Source organism: Carettochelys insculpta, chromosome 5 (genome assembly GCF_033958435.1).
Source record: "Carettochelys insculpta isolate YL-2023 chromosome 5, ASM3395843v1, whole genome shotgun sequence".
Classification (NCBI taxonomy): domain Eukaryota; kingdom Metazoa; phylum Chordata; order Testudines; family Carettochelyidae; genus Carettochelys; species Carettochelys insculpta.
In genome coordinates, this window is record NC_134141.1 from 125,088,355 (window position 1) to 125,105,199 (window position 16,845).

The window sequence follows — 16,845 nt, forward strand, 5'->3', positions numbered from 1 at the left end:
CAGCCATATTAGAAGCGGTGACTTAGGGTTCCCCCACTAGTTGTCCTGTACTTCTTTTATTCCAGCTAAAGATGTAAAAGCCCTTCTCAATCTTTGAGCTACCTAGAGAGCCTGAATCATTCTGCTTTTTCCATCGCCCTTATGCTTCTTCTGCATGCATGTAATGTGACAGAGTTTTGGGGCACAGCTGAGGGAACCAGTCATGGGTACACGTGCTCAAAGCCAGGCCTATTACAGCCCAGGCTGAGATTTCCTTCTCACTAAGGCAAATCAAACCAGCCACAAAAGTACCTCTGTCAGCTCCAATGGTCAGCCAGGAGCCATACAAGTAAACCCACAGATTCTCCAGCTGTTCCAAAGTGCCCAGAGCCAACAGCCCCTTATTCTCAAGTAAGAGGTTATTAAACCTATTTGACCCACTCCACACAGGTTCTTCCGGGCCCCAAAGGGTCCAGCCACAGCCTCAGGTCAATATACAGTTGGATCTTACCCGAAACAGCACGCCATGCCAATCCTTTAGAATCTAAAATCTAAAGGTTTATTAAGAAAGAAAGAATAGGGTGAGAAAGAAAAAACATTGAAGTGATACATTACATACATCAAACACAGTTATTGATACAGGCCAGGGATGTTATATACTGATTTCTTGAAAGTCGCAGAGCATCCTTTGAGGGACAGGCCCCCCAGTCCACACAGGCTTAGTTCATGAAGACTGAAAGGTCCAAGATGGTCACTTCCAAGGCCATCTTATAGTTTTCCTGTGGAGAGAAAGAATCCCTTCTGCTTCCCATAGACCAGGTAGGCTCAGGGTCACCAGACCAGGTGAACTATTGCGGCAAACTGCCATTGGTCGCTGGTTTTGTCAGCATGTCCCAGTCCATTTACAGAGCATGTGGAATGGCCGTCTAGGCATCTGATTTCAATCCCATTGCCCAGCCCAGGCCACCTGAGCAGATGGCCTGCTGTGGTACCTTATCATTGGCTGCATCCCAGAGGACAAGTCCCTAATTCCTTAGATGTGTATTTGATGTCTGAGCCTTTGTTTAGTCCATCATCCTGGCTGAGGAAGGTAATCACACCTATTGTGAATCTCATCATTAAAACATTCCTAATATTGCTATAGAGCCAATATCTATAGCTTCACATACAAACATGGCCCAGATATACAAGTAGAATAAACAGATTCAGGGCATTACTAAATTGCGTTAGACACCTCACTTGGGCCACCTGGCACAAGATTTGGTGTCACTATCTACAACAGCGACAGACATGGCTTTACACTTTTTGTAACAATCCAGTAACATCACAATGCATTATTCTTCTCATCATCTACTTTTCAGTATAGTAATTCCTACGGTGTTTCAGCTCCTCTTCCACTGCAATATGCTTGCCGGCCTTCCACATTCGCCAAAATTTGGTTTCCTGGAATTTAACATCCATGCCCCGATATCTTCTAGCTCATTTAGAGCTTGAGCACATTAATAGAGAGGTGATGCATGAGTCTATCTCCATATCATTTTTCAGTGGTTTATTCTACTCTTGGCGAGTATAAGGACAGCTGCTCCATCTGGGGCGCAAAGTTGTCCTCCATGAACCTATGCTTAGACATATTTAGCTGCTCTTCTTACCCAGACACCTGGGCAGAGTCCTCCCTTAATATAACATCCACAAGTTTAAATATCAAGAGTTTCTCCAGGAATTTCTCTCTCTCCCCATTCTTAGTGAGGAAGGGACTACTAACTTCTCAGCATAGAGTCTTCTTTCTTGAATCTTTTCCTTTCTTCACTGAAGTAGAATTTTACTGCTTCTAAAATACTTAAAACAGCAAGCTTCTCACCATTCTTCTCTACCTCTATACAGCAAGCACCAGCGTTAACACTATAGGCAGGATTTCCACCTCTTTCCATCTTCTATCACTTCTTCTGGCCTCAAAACTTATTTTATAAAACAAGCAAGTGTATTAATACTCTCTATTCTAATTGTGTGTTTTGCTGGAAGACAAATCTGTTCAGAATCATTCATTTTGAAAATACTTATATTTTGATCTCAGTAAAATCTCCTTTCCACCTAGTTTAAAGTCTGTCTGAACAGCCATACGAGTTGTGAACCCAGATTTGCCTCTGATCCTCTTAAATGAAGAATGTTTATCCCAGAAAGTCACGCTAGATAGGGCTCACACCAGCACTCAGGCTGCATTCACGCTATGAGATAAAATCAAATTTATTAATATTGGTTTTGTAACTCTAGAATTTATAAATTCAATTTTGACTATCCTCACCTCCTCATGTGCTCCTCACAAAGTTGACTTATTGCTATCACATTCAATTGGCAAACATCAACTTGCAGTAGCACACTGTGGGAACCTATCCCACAGTTCCCTCATCCCCATAGCATTCTGGGTATGCTCACTGGTCTCTGACATCTTCCTACATTGCACTTCCCTCATTCCCCTCCATGCTCAGCAAATGTCCATTTTTCCTGTTGAAGGAAGGAAAAGTGGGGAATGCACAGAGATGGCCAAAAAAGTTTACAGAAATCTTTCTTCTGTAACTGAATTCTCAACTGGCCATCCACTGAGTGTCCCCCCCCTCCTGTGATTGCATCTGGTCCCTGAAATAATACAGGGACCCTGAAAAGCTTGAAGAAAGAGATAATAGGAAAGTCTTTGGAAACAAAGAGTTGCTGGAGGGTCTTTGGCTTTCCGGTGCACTATAAGGCTTCTGTGCACAGGTTGTGTTCTCAACTGGCCATCCACTGAGTGTCCCCCCTCCCATGATTGCATCCAATCCCAGGGATCTGTGTCTTCCCTCTTCACTACACAGACATTGCCAAAATGGGGGATGGCAGTGGAATTTCATACACTGAACTTATAACGGAAACAGGAATCTCACCTGGCCCTGCACCCTGTATTTTCGGTGGGGAGGGAGGGGTTAAAGCACAAAGACAGATAGGAAACGTGGTCTACGGCTGCAGAGCCAGCTGAAATGTTGAAGTAGTCCCCCCCCGCCCACCCCGACTATCTGAAAAGAAGTTTCTCGGCCTCTTATACAAGCATGACCCCCACAATAGCGTTGTTGCCATGTGGTGCAGTGGAACAGCAGCTGCTGCTAGGTAGCACATAAAACAACAAAAAGAGAAGAACTCCATGCTGGGGCTATCTGTAATGAGTAGTTGCACTCACAGCACTAATAGCAAAGAAAGAAAGACATTTCTCATTAGCCTCTCATGCAAACATGACCCCGCCGCCACAGGCTTCCTGGTCCCGATTTGAAATTCACGGTCTTCCTGTTACCTACCTGTTACCTTCCTGTTACCCGTTCCTGCGCGCCTGGAGACGGTGGCCAGAGCAGAGCATGAAGGGGCACTGAGAGTTACATACAGGACGCTGCTGGAGGCTAACAAATTCGATTTTAAGACACGGAGCTTCCAAACTGGCCTTTAATTGAACTTTTGAATTCAACCTTGACGCTATACCAAGCACGTACTGATGATGTTGTAATATTGATATTAGTGCTCTCTAAATTGAGCTAATGGTATTTACAGTGAAGACAGTCACATAGTAATATCCAGCTAACTATCTTAAATTCAAATTTATCTCGTGTAGATGCAGCCTCAGTGAAGCTGAAATCCTTCTCCGCTGATCAGCTGCTGGTCTCCAGTATCAGCCTTTTCCTACCATTTGATAGTAGGAGAGTGGTCAAAAACATGACCTAATCAGAACCCTTGCAATTGTGAGCAGTTCCTCAAGTGCTACAGTCTTTCATTTTCTTCCCTCTACTTGCTGGTCCCCAATTGTACTACTCTAACTAGTACATTGCTCCAGCACAACACAGGAACCTTTTTTGCCTTCATCACATTGCTTGATGTGGCACTCAAGAGGCAGTATGCTATCCTGCTCTTTTTCTGAGTCACTGATAGGTCAGATTATGTTCTTTGCTTCTCTGTCACCAGACATGACCACTGTCCTATAACCTACTGTCTTTGTCTCAGCCTCTAACGGGCAACCAACATTCCACCCTGTAAGACTCCACCAGTAAATATGAAACCTTCTCAATCTTCATGTGAAGACACAGACTGTTCTGTTGGTAGCCACTCTACGGCCTATTCACACTTCCAATTATTCACAGTTCTGGAAGATGCCAAGATCTATAAACTCTGGTATATCTCCAGAACTAACTTTTTTGCCTTCCTGTAGGGTAAGGCAGAAATTTCAGAAGCGTCGGAGTGACTTAGGGGCACAAGTCCCAGTGATTTTCAATGAGACTTGTGTTTCTAAACTTCACAGGTGCTGTGGAAAAATCTCACCATAACGTATGTATCAAACATTCTCCATAGGGAAGTGGATTAAATAGCCCCATTCTTCAACCTCTTTTGACTCATGGGGAATTGTTTATAATTTTGCAAATGAAAACTACTCTTTTCATTGTCTAACCGCAGAGCTGCAAATGTACAGGCATTCTGAGGCTGCAGTACAACAGCAGAACACAAGTGAGCAAATAGCCATACCAGGTGACATGTATAAATATTTTCAGATGTTCATAAAAACCAGCAGAACTGTTATTTTAATAGCAACTTGCTACAGCTTTTCATTCCAGTATTTCCACTTCTGGAAGCCATCTTACCAGTTCCATCATCTGCATCACTCTGACCAGTCTCCCAAACCTCTGGTTTTGGCCCAAAGCCATCTGTGGCAGAAGTCTCCGTGTAGTCTGCAGGGTTAAATGTCCTGGAGTTTAATGGGATTGGAAAGGACAAAAATATGCAGAAAGTGAATGCAAAAGCCATACAAAATGAAATGCCCCAATTTATGATTTTTTTTTGTATTAGATTTTTACAGCTCATCTTTCACGTAAGACTGTTTCAATAATGTGTTCTTCAAAGAAGTCAATTTCTTTTTACTCCCATTAAGGAGGAGGGCACCAAAAACCAGAACAGTATAAAAAAGGCACCATAAAGAATATGAACAAAACCTAGTTTCTACAAAAGTTGCAATAGTAGGCAAACCCATTGCCACCCTCATTAAATACCAGTTTCCAGTCACAGCATGAAGCTTATCAAATTGTTCTTTTTCAGTAGGAAATTACTAATGAGAATCCCAAGTAACATGCTTTCAGGGGGCCAGACTTTTATGCAGGGCAACAAGAAGCGTATCAATAAGATGGGAACAAGCAAGTGTTCTGAAATACCCACAGAAGCCAACAGCTCAGTATCTGAGAGGTAGCCAAAGAGTGACTTGGAAACTGATTTTTGAGGTAAAGAAAAAGGGGTTTGTTCTTCAGCCTGTCACAGGAATGGGGTGTGAAGGATTATCAGGATGGGGAGAAGGAGAGAGACATGGAATGAAAGAGAAGAGGAGAAGTTTATTTTTTTATTATCTTGACACCGAGACTATCCACAAAATTGCTGATCGCAAATAACAGCTAAGGGCAGCAAGACTACAGTTCTTCAGTCTGGATGAGAAGAGTTGTAGTGGCAAAACAAAGATCCTCAGACTTGTGGGTTCAAGAGGGAAAAAATGTACTTTTGACTGCACCAAGGAGAATGTACATGCAAAGAACACCATCTAAAATATAAACACTAAGAATGGAGGGAAACATCTACAGCTCTGGTAGAAAAGACTAGGGGACGGGAGGAGACTGTGCCTCAAAAGTACACCCAAACAAGTTTCTTTTCACACTGGGTTACCTCCAACAGTCATGCAGCACATTCAACCTGCAAAGCCTCTTGATTGACTTGGACTTTTCCTTAAAGACTGAGCTGCATGGGGATGAGCTCAGTTTTCCAAGGACCAAAGTGGGGGAGGGGAATATTTGAGTGCTGCTGAGATACTGACATCCTGTGTACTCACGTTAATGTCAGTTTGCCTAGAGATTGCAATAGTCACACTGCATACAATGAATCAAACTTGTATGTCACAGACACCGTTTCACAAATGTGAATGTCTTCTATCCACAGCAATATACATTTGTCACACAGCATTAAAAGCTTTGACAGCAATTAACATTCCTCCTGAAGCTGATTTTCCTAAGAACTGTGCATACCACTTACCCCATGCCTTGGGCCGAAAATCTCCCAGCTCCTCGCCCTCTGCCACGGCCAAACCCTACGAGAAGAGAGAACACACTTGAACACAGTGATGGGCAGCCATGATTAGTAAGTGGGAAGTACGAGTGGCCCTCCATCTCGGCGGCCTCTCACAAACAGAGGCACTGGAGTTCCACACTTCCCGCTCATCCCCATATTTCCCAGCATTCTGAGAGCCACAAACTGCCTGAGTCATGTTCCATGCCCGCTACCCCCAACCCTCCCAAAGCTTGAGCAGCTCCCAACAGCTGATTTCCAGCGTTCCAGCTCTGAGATGGGGGGCGGGGGAGCAGGGATAGAGCACATTGGCAATTTGTGGTGCTCCCAAAGAACAGGGAAAAGGGGGGAAGGCGTACAGCTCCAGTGCCCCACTGTGCCAGAGATGCAGGGAGTGACGGCCGACAGGAGCCCTGAGGGCCACAGGTGGAACCCCAGGAGTCTGCATGCTGCCTACCACTGCTTTTACAGAACCGATGCAGATAGGCTGGTTACCAACCTGTCACACAGGAGAATACTGGATTTGAGGAAGAAAGTGAGAATTTACGACATACAACTTCTCTCTCCTCAATGTCCCTCAAATCATAAAACCCACCACGCGCCCATAAAAACAATAAAATGTTAGTTCATCCCAATATCTGGTAGTATAGTAAAACAACAATTTTTTCCCTCTTGTAAAACTAGCAGAGGAAGAGATCAAACAGAATACATTACGAGTCAATGCAAAATCTTTAATACATCACACTCATCAAAACAGTGCCTCCTCTGCAGAGCATAATTTTGGGTGGGCAAATATATAGTAGAAACTACTTTAACCATATTTTTCTGTCTCGTATGGAGACACAAGGCTGTTATATTTAAGTTTAAAGAAAGGTTACTCACCGTAGTAACGGTGGTTCTTCGAGATGTGTCCCCGTGGGTGCTCCACATTAGGTGTCGGGCTTGCCCGGCGCCGCAGATCGGATCTTCCAAGCAGTTGCTGCCGGACCGCGCATGCGCCGGTGCGCGCCACTCCCCCGCGCCCTCCGGGCCACGTGCGCAATCCGGTCCTCGCCAGTTCCTTGACCAACCACCTCGGATGCTCCTGCAAAACACTAAACACAGATCCGGAGCGGGGAGGATGGGCGGGTAGTGGAGCACCCACGGGGACATATCTCGAAGAACCACCGTTACTACGGTGAGTAACCTTTCTTTCTTCTTCGAGTGTCCCCGTAGGTGCTCCACATTAGGTGACTACCCAGCAGTAACCCAAGACAGGAGGTGGGTAATCGGATTATGTGCAGCTTGTCCCCGAGAGGACCACTGCAGAGAGACGGGTATCCTCTTGGAATACCCTGTGAAGGGCGTAATGTTTGGCGAAGGTGTCACAGGATGACCAGGTCGCCACTCTGCAAATGTCTTTTAGCGCAACACCCTTGAAAAAAGGCTGTTGATGCTGCCACCGCCCTAGTGGAATGAGCCCTGGGCATGGCCAGGAAAGGAGTCTTTTTGAGTTTGTAGCACATTTTTATGCAAGATACGATGTGCTTCGAGATTCTCTGCGAAGAGAGACATTCTCCTTTTGATTGGGGAGCGATAGAGACTAGGAGTCTATCCGTTCTCCGGAAGGACTTGGTCCTGTCTATATAGAAAGCTAGCGCCTCCTCACGTCCAGGAGGTGTAGGCGCGCCTCTTTGTTAGAGTTATGAGGCTTTGGATAAAACGAGGGTAAACAATAGGTTCGTTAGTATGAAACTCAGAAAGAAACTTTAGGAACAAAGGCTGGGTGCAGCCGTATGGTTACCTCCTCCTTGGAAAAAACAGCGCAGGGTGGCGTTGCCATAACTGCCGCAAGCTCGCTCACTCTGCGAGCTGACGTGATTGCGAGAAGAAAGGTCGTCTTTATCATAAGGAGGCAGAGGGAAACCGTGGCCAAAGGCTTGAACGGTGGTCCCCTTTTCACATTAAGCACCAGGTCCAAGTTCCACGAAGGTGGAAGCGGTTTCCGAGGGGGGTATAGGTTTACCAGCCCTTTGAGGAACCTGGTAACCATGGGATGGGCGAACACCGTGTGCCCTTCCTCTTCGTGTCTGAACGCCAAAATGGCGGCAAGGTGGACCTTAAACGAGGATAGTGAGAGTCCTCCTCTCTTGAGGTCCAGTAAATACTCTAATATCACAGCCATAGGCACCGAAAGGGGGGCTAGCTGTTTGGTACAACACCATGCCGTAAAGCGAGTTCATTTCTGTTTGTAGGTTTTCCTGGTGGAAGTCCTCCTGCTACTTCCTAGGACTTGCTGCACTTCCTCCGTACATGTGCTCTCTAAGGGGCTGAGCCATGGATTAACCACGTTTGTAGTCGCAGGCCTTGGGGGTGCGGATGCACTATGGACCCCTGGGCTTGCGTGAGCAGATCCGGCGCCACCGGAAGGGGCATCGGTGGCCGGTCCGACATGCGCAGGAGTAGGGGGAACCATTGCTGTCGATCCCACGTTGGGACTATCGGGATCATTCAGGCTCCTTCCCTCCTGGCTTTCTGCAACACTTTGTGGATGAGCACTGTGGGAGGGAATGCGTAAAGCAGGGGGCCCCTCCAAGAGATCGCGAAGGCGTCCCTCAGGGACCCCCGTCCCAGTCCTGCCCTGGAGCAGAATCGTGGGCACTTCTTGTTGTGCTGAGTAGCAAACAGGTCTATCTGGGGAAAAACCCCATGCATGAAAAATCGGTTGCAGCAGATCGGGACGGATCTGCCACTCGTGCGTGAGTGCGAAACGCCTGCTCAGCTGGTCTGCCTTCACATTGTGAGCGCCTGGTAAGTACGAGGCTTTCAAGGTTATATTGTTGGTGATGCAGCAGTTCCACGACCGGACTGCTTCTGCACATAAGGCACGGGACCGAGCTCCTCCTTGCCGATTTATATAAAACATGGTGGAGGTATTGTCTGTACTGATCCCGACGACTTTGCCTTGTATGTGGTCTCAAAAGTGTCTGCAGGCGTTGAACACTGCTCTGAGCTCCAGTATATTTGTGTGCAGTGACTGCTCCGTGGAGGACCACAGCCCTTGCGTCACCTCTTCGCCCATGTGTGCTCCCCACCCTATGAGGGAGGCATCTGTAGTAAGAAAAACCAATGTGTGTGGTTGGTGGAAGGGTACCCCTGTTAGCAGGTTCTCGGGGTTTACCCACCATTGCAGGGATTTGCGCACCTCTGTTGTGGGCGACGCCACCCTGTGAACAGTGTGTGCTGCCGGTTTGTACACGCTCGCCAGCCAGTGCTGCACGCTGCGCATGTGTAACCTGGCGTTCTGTTTTACGAATGTCGCTGCTGCCATGTGGCCCAGCAGCTGTAAGCACGTCAGAACCGGCACCGTAGGGCTGAAGGTGAAGACTTGCACGAGGGAGCCGACGGCCTGAAGGCGAGTCTCTGGTAGATACGCCCTCGCTGTAATAGAATTTATGCGTGCCCCTACGAACTCTATGTCCTGTGTGGGGTCTATCTTTGATTTTGTCAGATTGATAACCAGGCCGAGCGAAGAGAACGTGACTGCTGTGACGCATATCATGCGTAGTACCTCCTCCTTCGAGGCCCCTTTGAGTAGGCAGTCATCCGGATACTGGAATATAAATACCCCCTGTCTGTGCAGGTAGGCTGACACCACTGCCAAGGGCTTGGTGAAGACTCTGGGGGCCGAGGAGAGGCCAAACGGTAGGACCTTGTATTGAAAATGTTCTTTGCCTACCATGAAAAACCAGAGGAATCGTAGGTGAGCCGGATGAATAGTTATGTGAAAATATGCGTCTTATAAGTCGAGGGCTGCGAACCAATCTCCATCGTCTAGTGCCGTAAGGATGGAGGCGATTGTGATCATCCGAAAGCGTTGCTTGCGCAGGTACCGGTTGAGGCCTCGAAAATCTAAGATGGACCTCCCGCCTCCTGTCTTTTTCCCCGTGAGGAAGTACCTCGAGTAGAACCCTCTCCCTTGCAGTTGCTCCAGCACTCTTTCCACTGCCCCTATGAGCATGAGATGGTCTACCTCCTGCTTGAGCCTCGCTACGTGGGAGGCCTCCTGGAGGTGGGGCCTGGGTGGAGGTCATGGCGGTGGGAGCGACTGGAAGGGGATGGCGTACCCCGTGGCTATGATCTCCAGCACCCATTTGTCTATGGTGATCCTTTGCCACTGGTTATAGAATGGTCGGAGGCGATGGTGGAATAACCGCTTCGGATGACCTTGCGATGGTAGTGATGGCGCAGCCCTGGATCTGTGTGTCAAACTTGTGGCCTTTGGCCCTGCCCCGAGGACGCACGGCTCTGTTGGGAACGTCGCCTGGGAGTTCTGTATTGCTGGTGCTGTTGATGTCGCCCTTGCTCGTAACCCCTGTGGTACTGGGGACGCTGTTGCCGGTACTGGTACCGCAACATCCAGGGCAATCTGAACTCCCGTCCTCGAGGCCGCGTAGCCTTCTTGCATGATGGCCTTGAGCACTGGTTTCTTGCCCTCTGGAAGCGAGTCCATGAGGGAGGTTAACCTAATGTGGTTGTCGAAATTATGGTTCGCTAGATGCGCTGCGTAATTTGCCATTCGCAACAGTAGAGTGGAGGAGGAGACGACCTTTCTGCCCAACAGCTCTAGCTTTTTGGCATGTTTGTCTGTTCCCCCACGTTGCGACGACTCCACCACCAAGGAATTTGGTTGTGGGTGGCTGAACAGGAACTCCGTGCCCTTTGTCGGCACGAAGTTTTTTTTTTTTTTCCCCCGCTCTTTGTGGACAGGCGGAATAGTCGCAGGAGTCTGCCATATCATAGTGGCAGACTCCAAGATCGCGTCATCAAGCGGTATTGCTATTTTGGAGGAGGCCGGAGGTCTCCGATTTTTGAGGAGCTTATGGTGTTTCTCTTGCACCTTTGCTGTCTGGATGCCTTGCATGAAGGCCACCCTCGTAAAACAGCTCTTGAAACTGTTTGAGATCGTCCGGAGGATGGACGTCCCCCGGGGCCGTAGCCTCATCCGGGGAGGAGAGCGAGGAACCGCTGGGGTACGTCTCTCTGGACCCTTCCGGTTCCTGCTGGTGATGGTACACCCTCTCGCTAGAGGTTTGCGAGGGAAAATCTCGGGGTTCCATAACCAGTACCCCCTGAGATGCTTGAGTCTCTGTCCCCAGTCGCAATTGCCCTCGGGGGTACGAGATCGTCTGTGGGGATCTTTCCCTAGTAGATTGCCGATGGTGTCTATGCCCCGCGTGGTAGGGGCGACCATGGCAGTATAGGCACTGTTCTTGGGAAGGTGACCTAGACCACTCCCTTGGTGCATACCCTCTGCGTCTGGGGGAGGGAGATCGTTGAGACACTGGAGAGAGAGATTTTGCATAATAGTCCAGCGGTTCAAACCCCAGGAAGGGTGAAGGTGGTCCCAGCCAGGGTGAGACTGGTTGCAAAAATGGAGAAGGGGGCTCCGGGTAGGCTAGGGGGGACCCCTGCCTTCTGGTTGGAGTCTGCAACATAAGCGGAGGGCTGTGAGAAAGCAACTCCATAGCCCTGTGCGGAGAGGGGCTGCAATGCCTCCTCTTGTGTGCAGCCTTCCCCCTCCTTTGAGGAGGTAACTCCGCCCCCTGACGTACAGGGGATCCCGGCCCCGTCCGCACCGAGCTCGGCACGCTCGAGGGCGGTGCCACACGTGCAGTGTCCTCCGGTGCCTGCAGGCTGCGTGCCTGCGCGCTCTGCACCGCTGGTTCCCCGGGGGTCGGTGCCGCTGCCTGCGGTGCCGCCGGTACCGGCGCTTGTTTAGCCGCCGCCCTGCCTGCGGTGCAGGGCGGCTGGCTGATTATGGGAGGCTGAGCCGCTTCCACGTGGCTCTTCATGCCGCCGCCGATCAGCTGTTGCTGCGGCTGGGGGCTGCTCGCTCCTCCCGTCCCGCTCGCTATTGTTGCCGGCAGGGATCGGGCTGGGGAGACTTTCCTCCGTTTTTGCGCTGATGGGGTGAGGGAGGCAGCTTTCCTTTTATGGGCCCCGGAGGGTCCCTCCTGCTGCGGCCGCTCCGGCACGTCTGGCTGGAGGGCCTTGTCGAAAAGCAGCATTTTAAGCCGCATCTCCCTGTCTCTCCTTGCTCTGGCTGTTAATTTAGCACAGAAGGAGCATTTCTGTGCAACATGGGACTCCCCAAGGCACCTTATGCATAGACTGTGCCCATCAGACGCTGGCATCACCTCTCGGCAGGACTCATTTTTTAAATCCTGAAGAGGACATTGTTGGTGAGTCTTTCAGTTGTTAAACGGGTACTTAGCACCGTCTCTGTGCTATTTTCCCCTTCTGATGGCCTGCTGCAGCAGGAGGGCTGATGGCCCTATGCTCCTGGCCTCCGGCGCTTGTTACTGGGACTGGATTGAAGCTGTCCCGCTCGTAGTTTGTTTGTTTTTTTTTTTTTTTTTAAAAATAACAACCGGCTAACTTGCAGTAGCCTAAGTACTTGGAAAACTTTAAAGAAAAAACAGTTAAAGTCATTGAATACGCTATTTGGCCTTAGCCTAGTTCGGATTCCATCTGCAGCCGACGGCGGTTAAGAGGAACTGGCGGGGACCGGATCGCGCACGTGGCCGGGAGCACGCGGGGGAGTGGCGCGCACTGGCGCATGCGCGGTCCGGCAGAAACTGCTTGGAAGATCCGATCTGCGGCACCGGGCGAGCCCGACAGCTGATGTGGAGCACCCACGGGGACACTCGAAGAAGAATGTACTGTTCTTACCTTTCCATTTTTTGTGCTTGACACCAAAGCAATGCACAATGAGCCCCAGCCAACACCTCTGACTTAATCTTACCAATCTCTCACATTTCTCTTCTGTAGCAACCTTACACTATATCTACAATGCAGGTTTTTTTGACATTACTTATTTCGATGTTCCATGTCTAAATAAGTAATGTTGGAAAATTGCATTCACACAGCCTCAGCACTGCGAAATGGTAGTGTTCTTATTTACAGCCACTGTTCACAGCCACAACATTGCAAAAAGAGCCTTCACACGAGCCAGTAATCGCTGGGCTTTGTTCACACACATTCCTGTCCGACCTTGAAGGGGGTTGGGGTGAGTTGTTCGCAGAGCTGGAGTAATTATTTTGAGGGAAAAGCCCTCTTACCTTGAATTGAATTATCCCACTTGGCTGTGTGAACCCTTTGGGGTTTAGATTGGTTTTGGAAAAAAATGGGTTTTTCGGGGGGGGGAGGGGAAGACCAGTGTAGATAAGCCCTCAGTCTCTACAGTACATTCAGCTTCCCTCCCTTACTCCTGTATCTGAGCTGTTCACCACAAGCTGCCCTTTAGGTATACACGCTTTTCCCCCCTATCTCCATTCACCAAGTTCCAACTCTCACCTTATTCAACCTCTGCTTAAGTCTAAGATTTTGTTATTGATTTTTTTTTGTAAAAGTCATCAACGGGTTACGGGCAATAAACAAAAACTCAACGAAGCCCATGGTTGCTAACAGTTGCAGGTTAGCCCCTGCCACCTATAGCAGACATGGGCTGTGAAGATCCCACTGCCAGAAGATATCAAGATACACTGCACGTCTCACCCATCGTAGACAGTGGGGGAATGCTGCAGCTTCTAGCCACCACACGCTAAGGCAGGGCAGTTTCTGGAAGTCATGGATTCCTTAACTACAGTGAATGATTCCCTTCTTACCCAATTCCCAAAAGAAATTAGTTAACTTTATAGTTATGCAAAACCAAGTTATTCCCCCCCGCCCCGCCCCCAGGCTGCATTCTTGACATCAGCCTTAAGCTGATATAAGGCTCTCAAATACAGTGACTTTTCAACAGAGCCGACCACACACCAGAATAATTTATACATTACTTCATAATCCTAACAGCAGTTTGCTATTTTAGAATTTTCAAAAGTCTGTTTCATGCATATCTACCTCTAATTTGCCATTCACTGCTGTCAACATAAGATGGCAGTATATTTTTTGAGGAAAATAAACAGAGTACATACAACTACCTGCTTGCATAACAGAATGTCTGGGAGCTTAGCGCTCCAGCTACAAAACAAACAGAATATTTTATTCTGGTTCAACTACAGGCTCCCAAAACAGTGAACTTTAGTTTGCCCCAAATATCAGGACAAGTATGAATTTGTAATGTTACCCTAGAATGGTAACCTCCCAAGCACTAGTTACAGGTCATGAAGCAACAACTAGATGACCGTGTGAATTTAAGCTCATATAAGAAAGCAAGGTATTGCTCGCCTGACCTTTGCATACTGCAGGAAGGGCACTAGAATTTGGACCAGGTTTATCTATTATTGGCAGTTCCTGCCTCCATCTCTCTCTCTCTCTCTAGTTTCTCTCCAAAAGAGTAGAAACTATTTGACCCAGGGTACATAGTCTGCAAAGAAGGGCTGGAAAACGAGGACATGGCTCCCTCAGAAACAGAGTCCAGAGAACCCCAAAGACCATAATATAAATATTTAGGTAAGACAGGACTATTTTTAGATCATTAAGGAATGTCCCGCCCAGGGGCTGCCTTGAGAAAGTGCTGAAATGCCTAACATATGCAGATGAGCAAGAATATTTCAGGGACTCCTCATCAATATTATTTTGGACATTGACATAAGCAAAACATTTGGATAGTAACCTAAAGAATTAGCTAGGTAGTTTAGAAATGACCCATATTTTTGATTGAAGCAGGAGATGCTTGTTTCAGTAGCTAAAGCAGAGGTATAGAAAGCATATACATGGGTTGATCAGAAGAGCAAATTTTAACCAGGTGAAAGCATTTCAGAAGGAAAATTTGAAATGTAAGTGAATAATTAGAACATAAGAACACCCATATTGGATCAGACAAAGACCATCTAGCCCATTTTCCTATCTCCAAAAGTGGCCCATGCCAGTTGCTTCCATCATTCATCCTCAAAACCCATTCCCAGTTTCTGGCAAACAGGCCAGGGATACATCAGAACATGGTTTTGCATCCTTGCCCATTCTAATAACCACTGATAGACCTATCCTCCATAAATTTATCTAGTTCTTCTCTGAACCCTGTTGTAGTCTTGGCTTTCACAATATCCTCTGGCGAAGAGTTCCACAGGCTGATCCTGCACTGTACAAAGAAATACTTCCTTCTCTTTGTTTTAAACCTCCTGCCTATTATTTTACCTTTGGTGACCCCGAGCTCTTGTGCTATGCATAAACTAAACAACAGTTCCTGATTTAGTTTCTCCACACCAGTTATGGTTGTATAGACCTTATCATATCCCACCACCTTCACTGTCTGATTTCCAATCTGAAAAGTCCCAGTCTTATTCATCTTGCCTCATCTTAAAAGTTGTCCCACAGCCTTAATATTTTATTGCCCTTTTCTGAACCTTTTCAAATTGCAACATATCTTTTTATGATGGGCAACCATATTTGTGCACAGTATTCAGAATATGGGTATTACCGTGGACTTATAAAAAGAGTTAATATATTTTCTGTTGTCTCATCTACCCCTTCCCAAAGAGTTCCAACATTGTTAGCTTTTCTGACTGCCACTGCACGATGAGTGGATGTTTTCACAGAATTATCCACAATGACTTCAAGTTCTCTTTATTGAGTGGTAATAGCCAATTTCAAAACCATCATTTTTAGGTATAATTTTTTACAATATGCATCACTTTGAAAATGTCAACCTTGAATTTCATCTGCCATTTTGCTGCCAAGTCACCCAGTTTTAAGAGATACCTTTGTAACTTGCTGCTGTCTGCTTTGGAGTTCACTATCAAGTAATTCTATGTCATCTGAACATTCTGTCACCTCACTACTTATCCCTCTTTTCAGATCACTTATGAATATATTGAACAGCACTGGCCCCATAACAAAGCCTCGGTGACACCACTTTTTACATTTCTCCATTCTGAAAACTGACCATTTATTTCTACCCTTCACTTCCTGTCTTTTAACCAATTACTGATCTAAGCGAAGTCCTTCCCTCTTATGCCATGTTTAAGAGTCTTTGGTGACGGACCTTGTCAAGGGCTTTCTGAAAAACTAAGTACACAATAGTCGCTGGATTGCTCTTGTACATGGTTATTGAATTCTAGTAGACTGCTGAGGCATGATTTCCTTTTATAAAAACCATGTTGAGTCTTCCCCCAACAAATTAAGTTCCTCTATGTTTCTGATAATTGTTCTTTGCTACAGTTTCAATCAATTTCCCTGGCACTCAAGTTAAACTTACCAGCCTATAATTGCTGGAATTGCCTCAGGAACCTTTTTTTAAAAATGGACATTTCATTAGCTATCCTCCAGTCATCCGGTGCACAAGTTGATTTAAATGACAGGTTATATACCACAGTTATTAATTCTGCACTTCCACATCTGAGTTCCTTCCGAACTCTTGGGTGACTGTCATCTGTTCATAACTTTTTGTTTACCTATTTGTAACATAACCTCTTCTAATGACACCTAAATCAGACAGTTCCTTAAATTTGTCACTTCAAAAGAATGACTCAGGTTTCAGAACCTGCCTCAGATCCTCTGATGTGGAGAAAGATGTAAAAAATTCATTTAGTTTCTACAAAATGACCTCATGTTTCTTGAGTGTCTTTAGCACCTTGAATATCCAGTGCCCCCCTGGATGTTTATGAGGCTTATGTACTTACATTTTTGGGTGTTAACATATTTGAGTTAGCTCTTAGTTTATTTTTTGGCCCTCCTAATTATATTTAAGATGACTCACCAACTTCCTTCTGAAGAAGAAATCAGGAAGAGAAGATGACAACAGATTGGACATACCCTCAGAAAACCAATCACCGACATTAC

The 16,845-nt window shown here is 47.0% G+C and overlaps 1 protein-coding gene across 5 annotated transcripts in view; it reads right to left on the reverse strand.

The window, feature by feature from the left end:
* The window catches only part of UBAP2 (ubiquitin associated protein 2), a 167,407-nt gene that overhangs the window by 75,074 nt on the left and 75,488 nt on the right, over nt 1-16,845 (reverse strand). For all 5 annotated transcript variants that reach the window (XM_074995845.1, XM_074995844.1, XM_074995843.1 and 2 more), the window contains exons 7-8: nt 6,049-6,103; nt 4,623-4,726 (exon numbers count right to left, since the gene is read on the reverse strand). In XM_074995845.1, the coding sequence (XP_074851946.1) occupies nt 4,623-4,726; nt 6,049-6,103 (159 nt within the window). The remainder of the gene's footprint in view (nt 1-4,622; nt 4,727-6,048; nt 6,104-16,845) is intronic.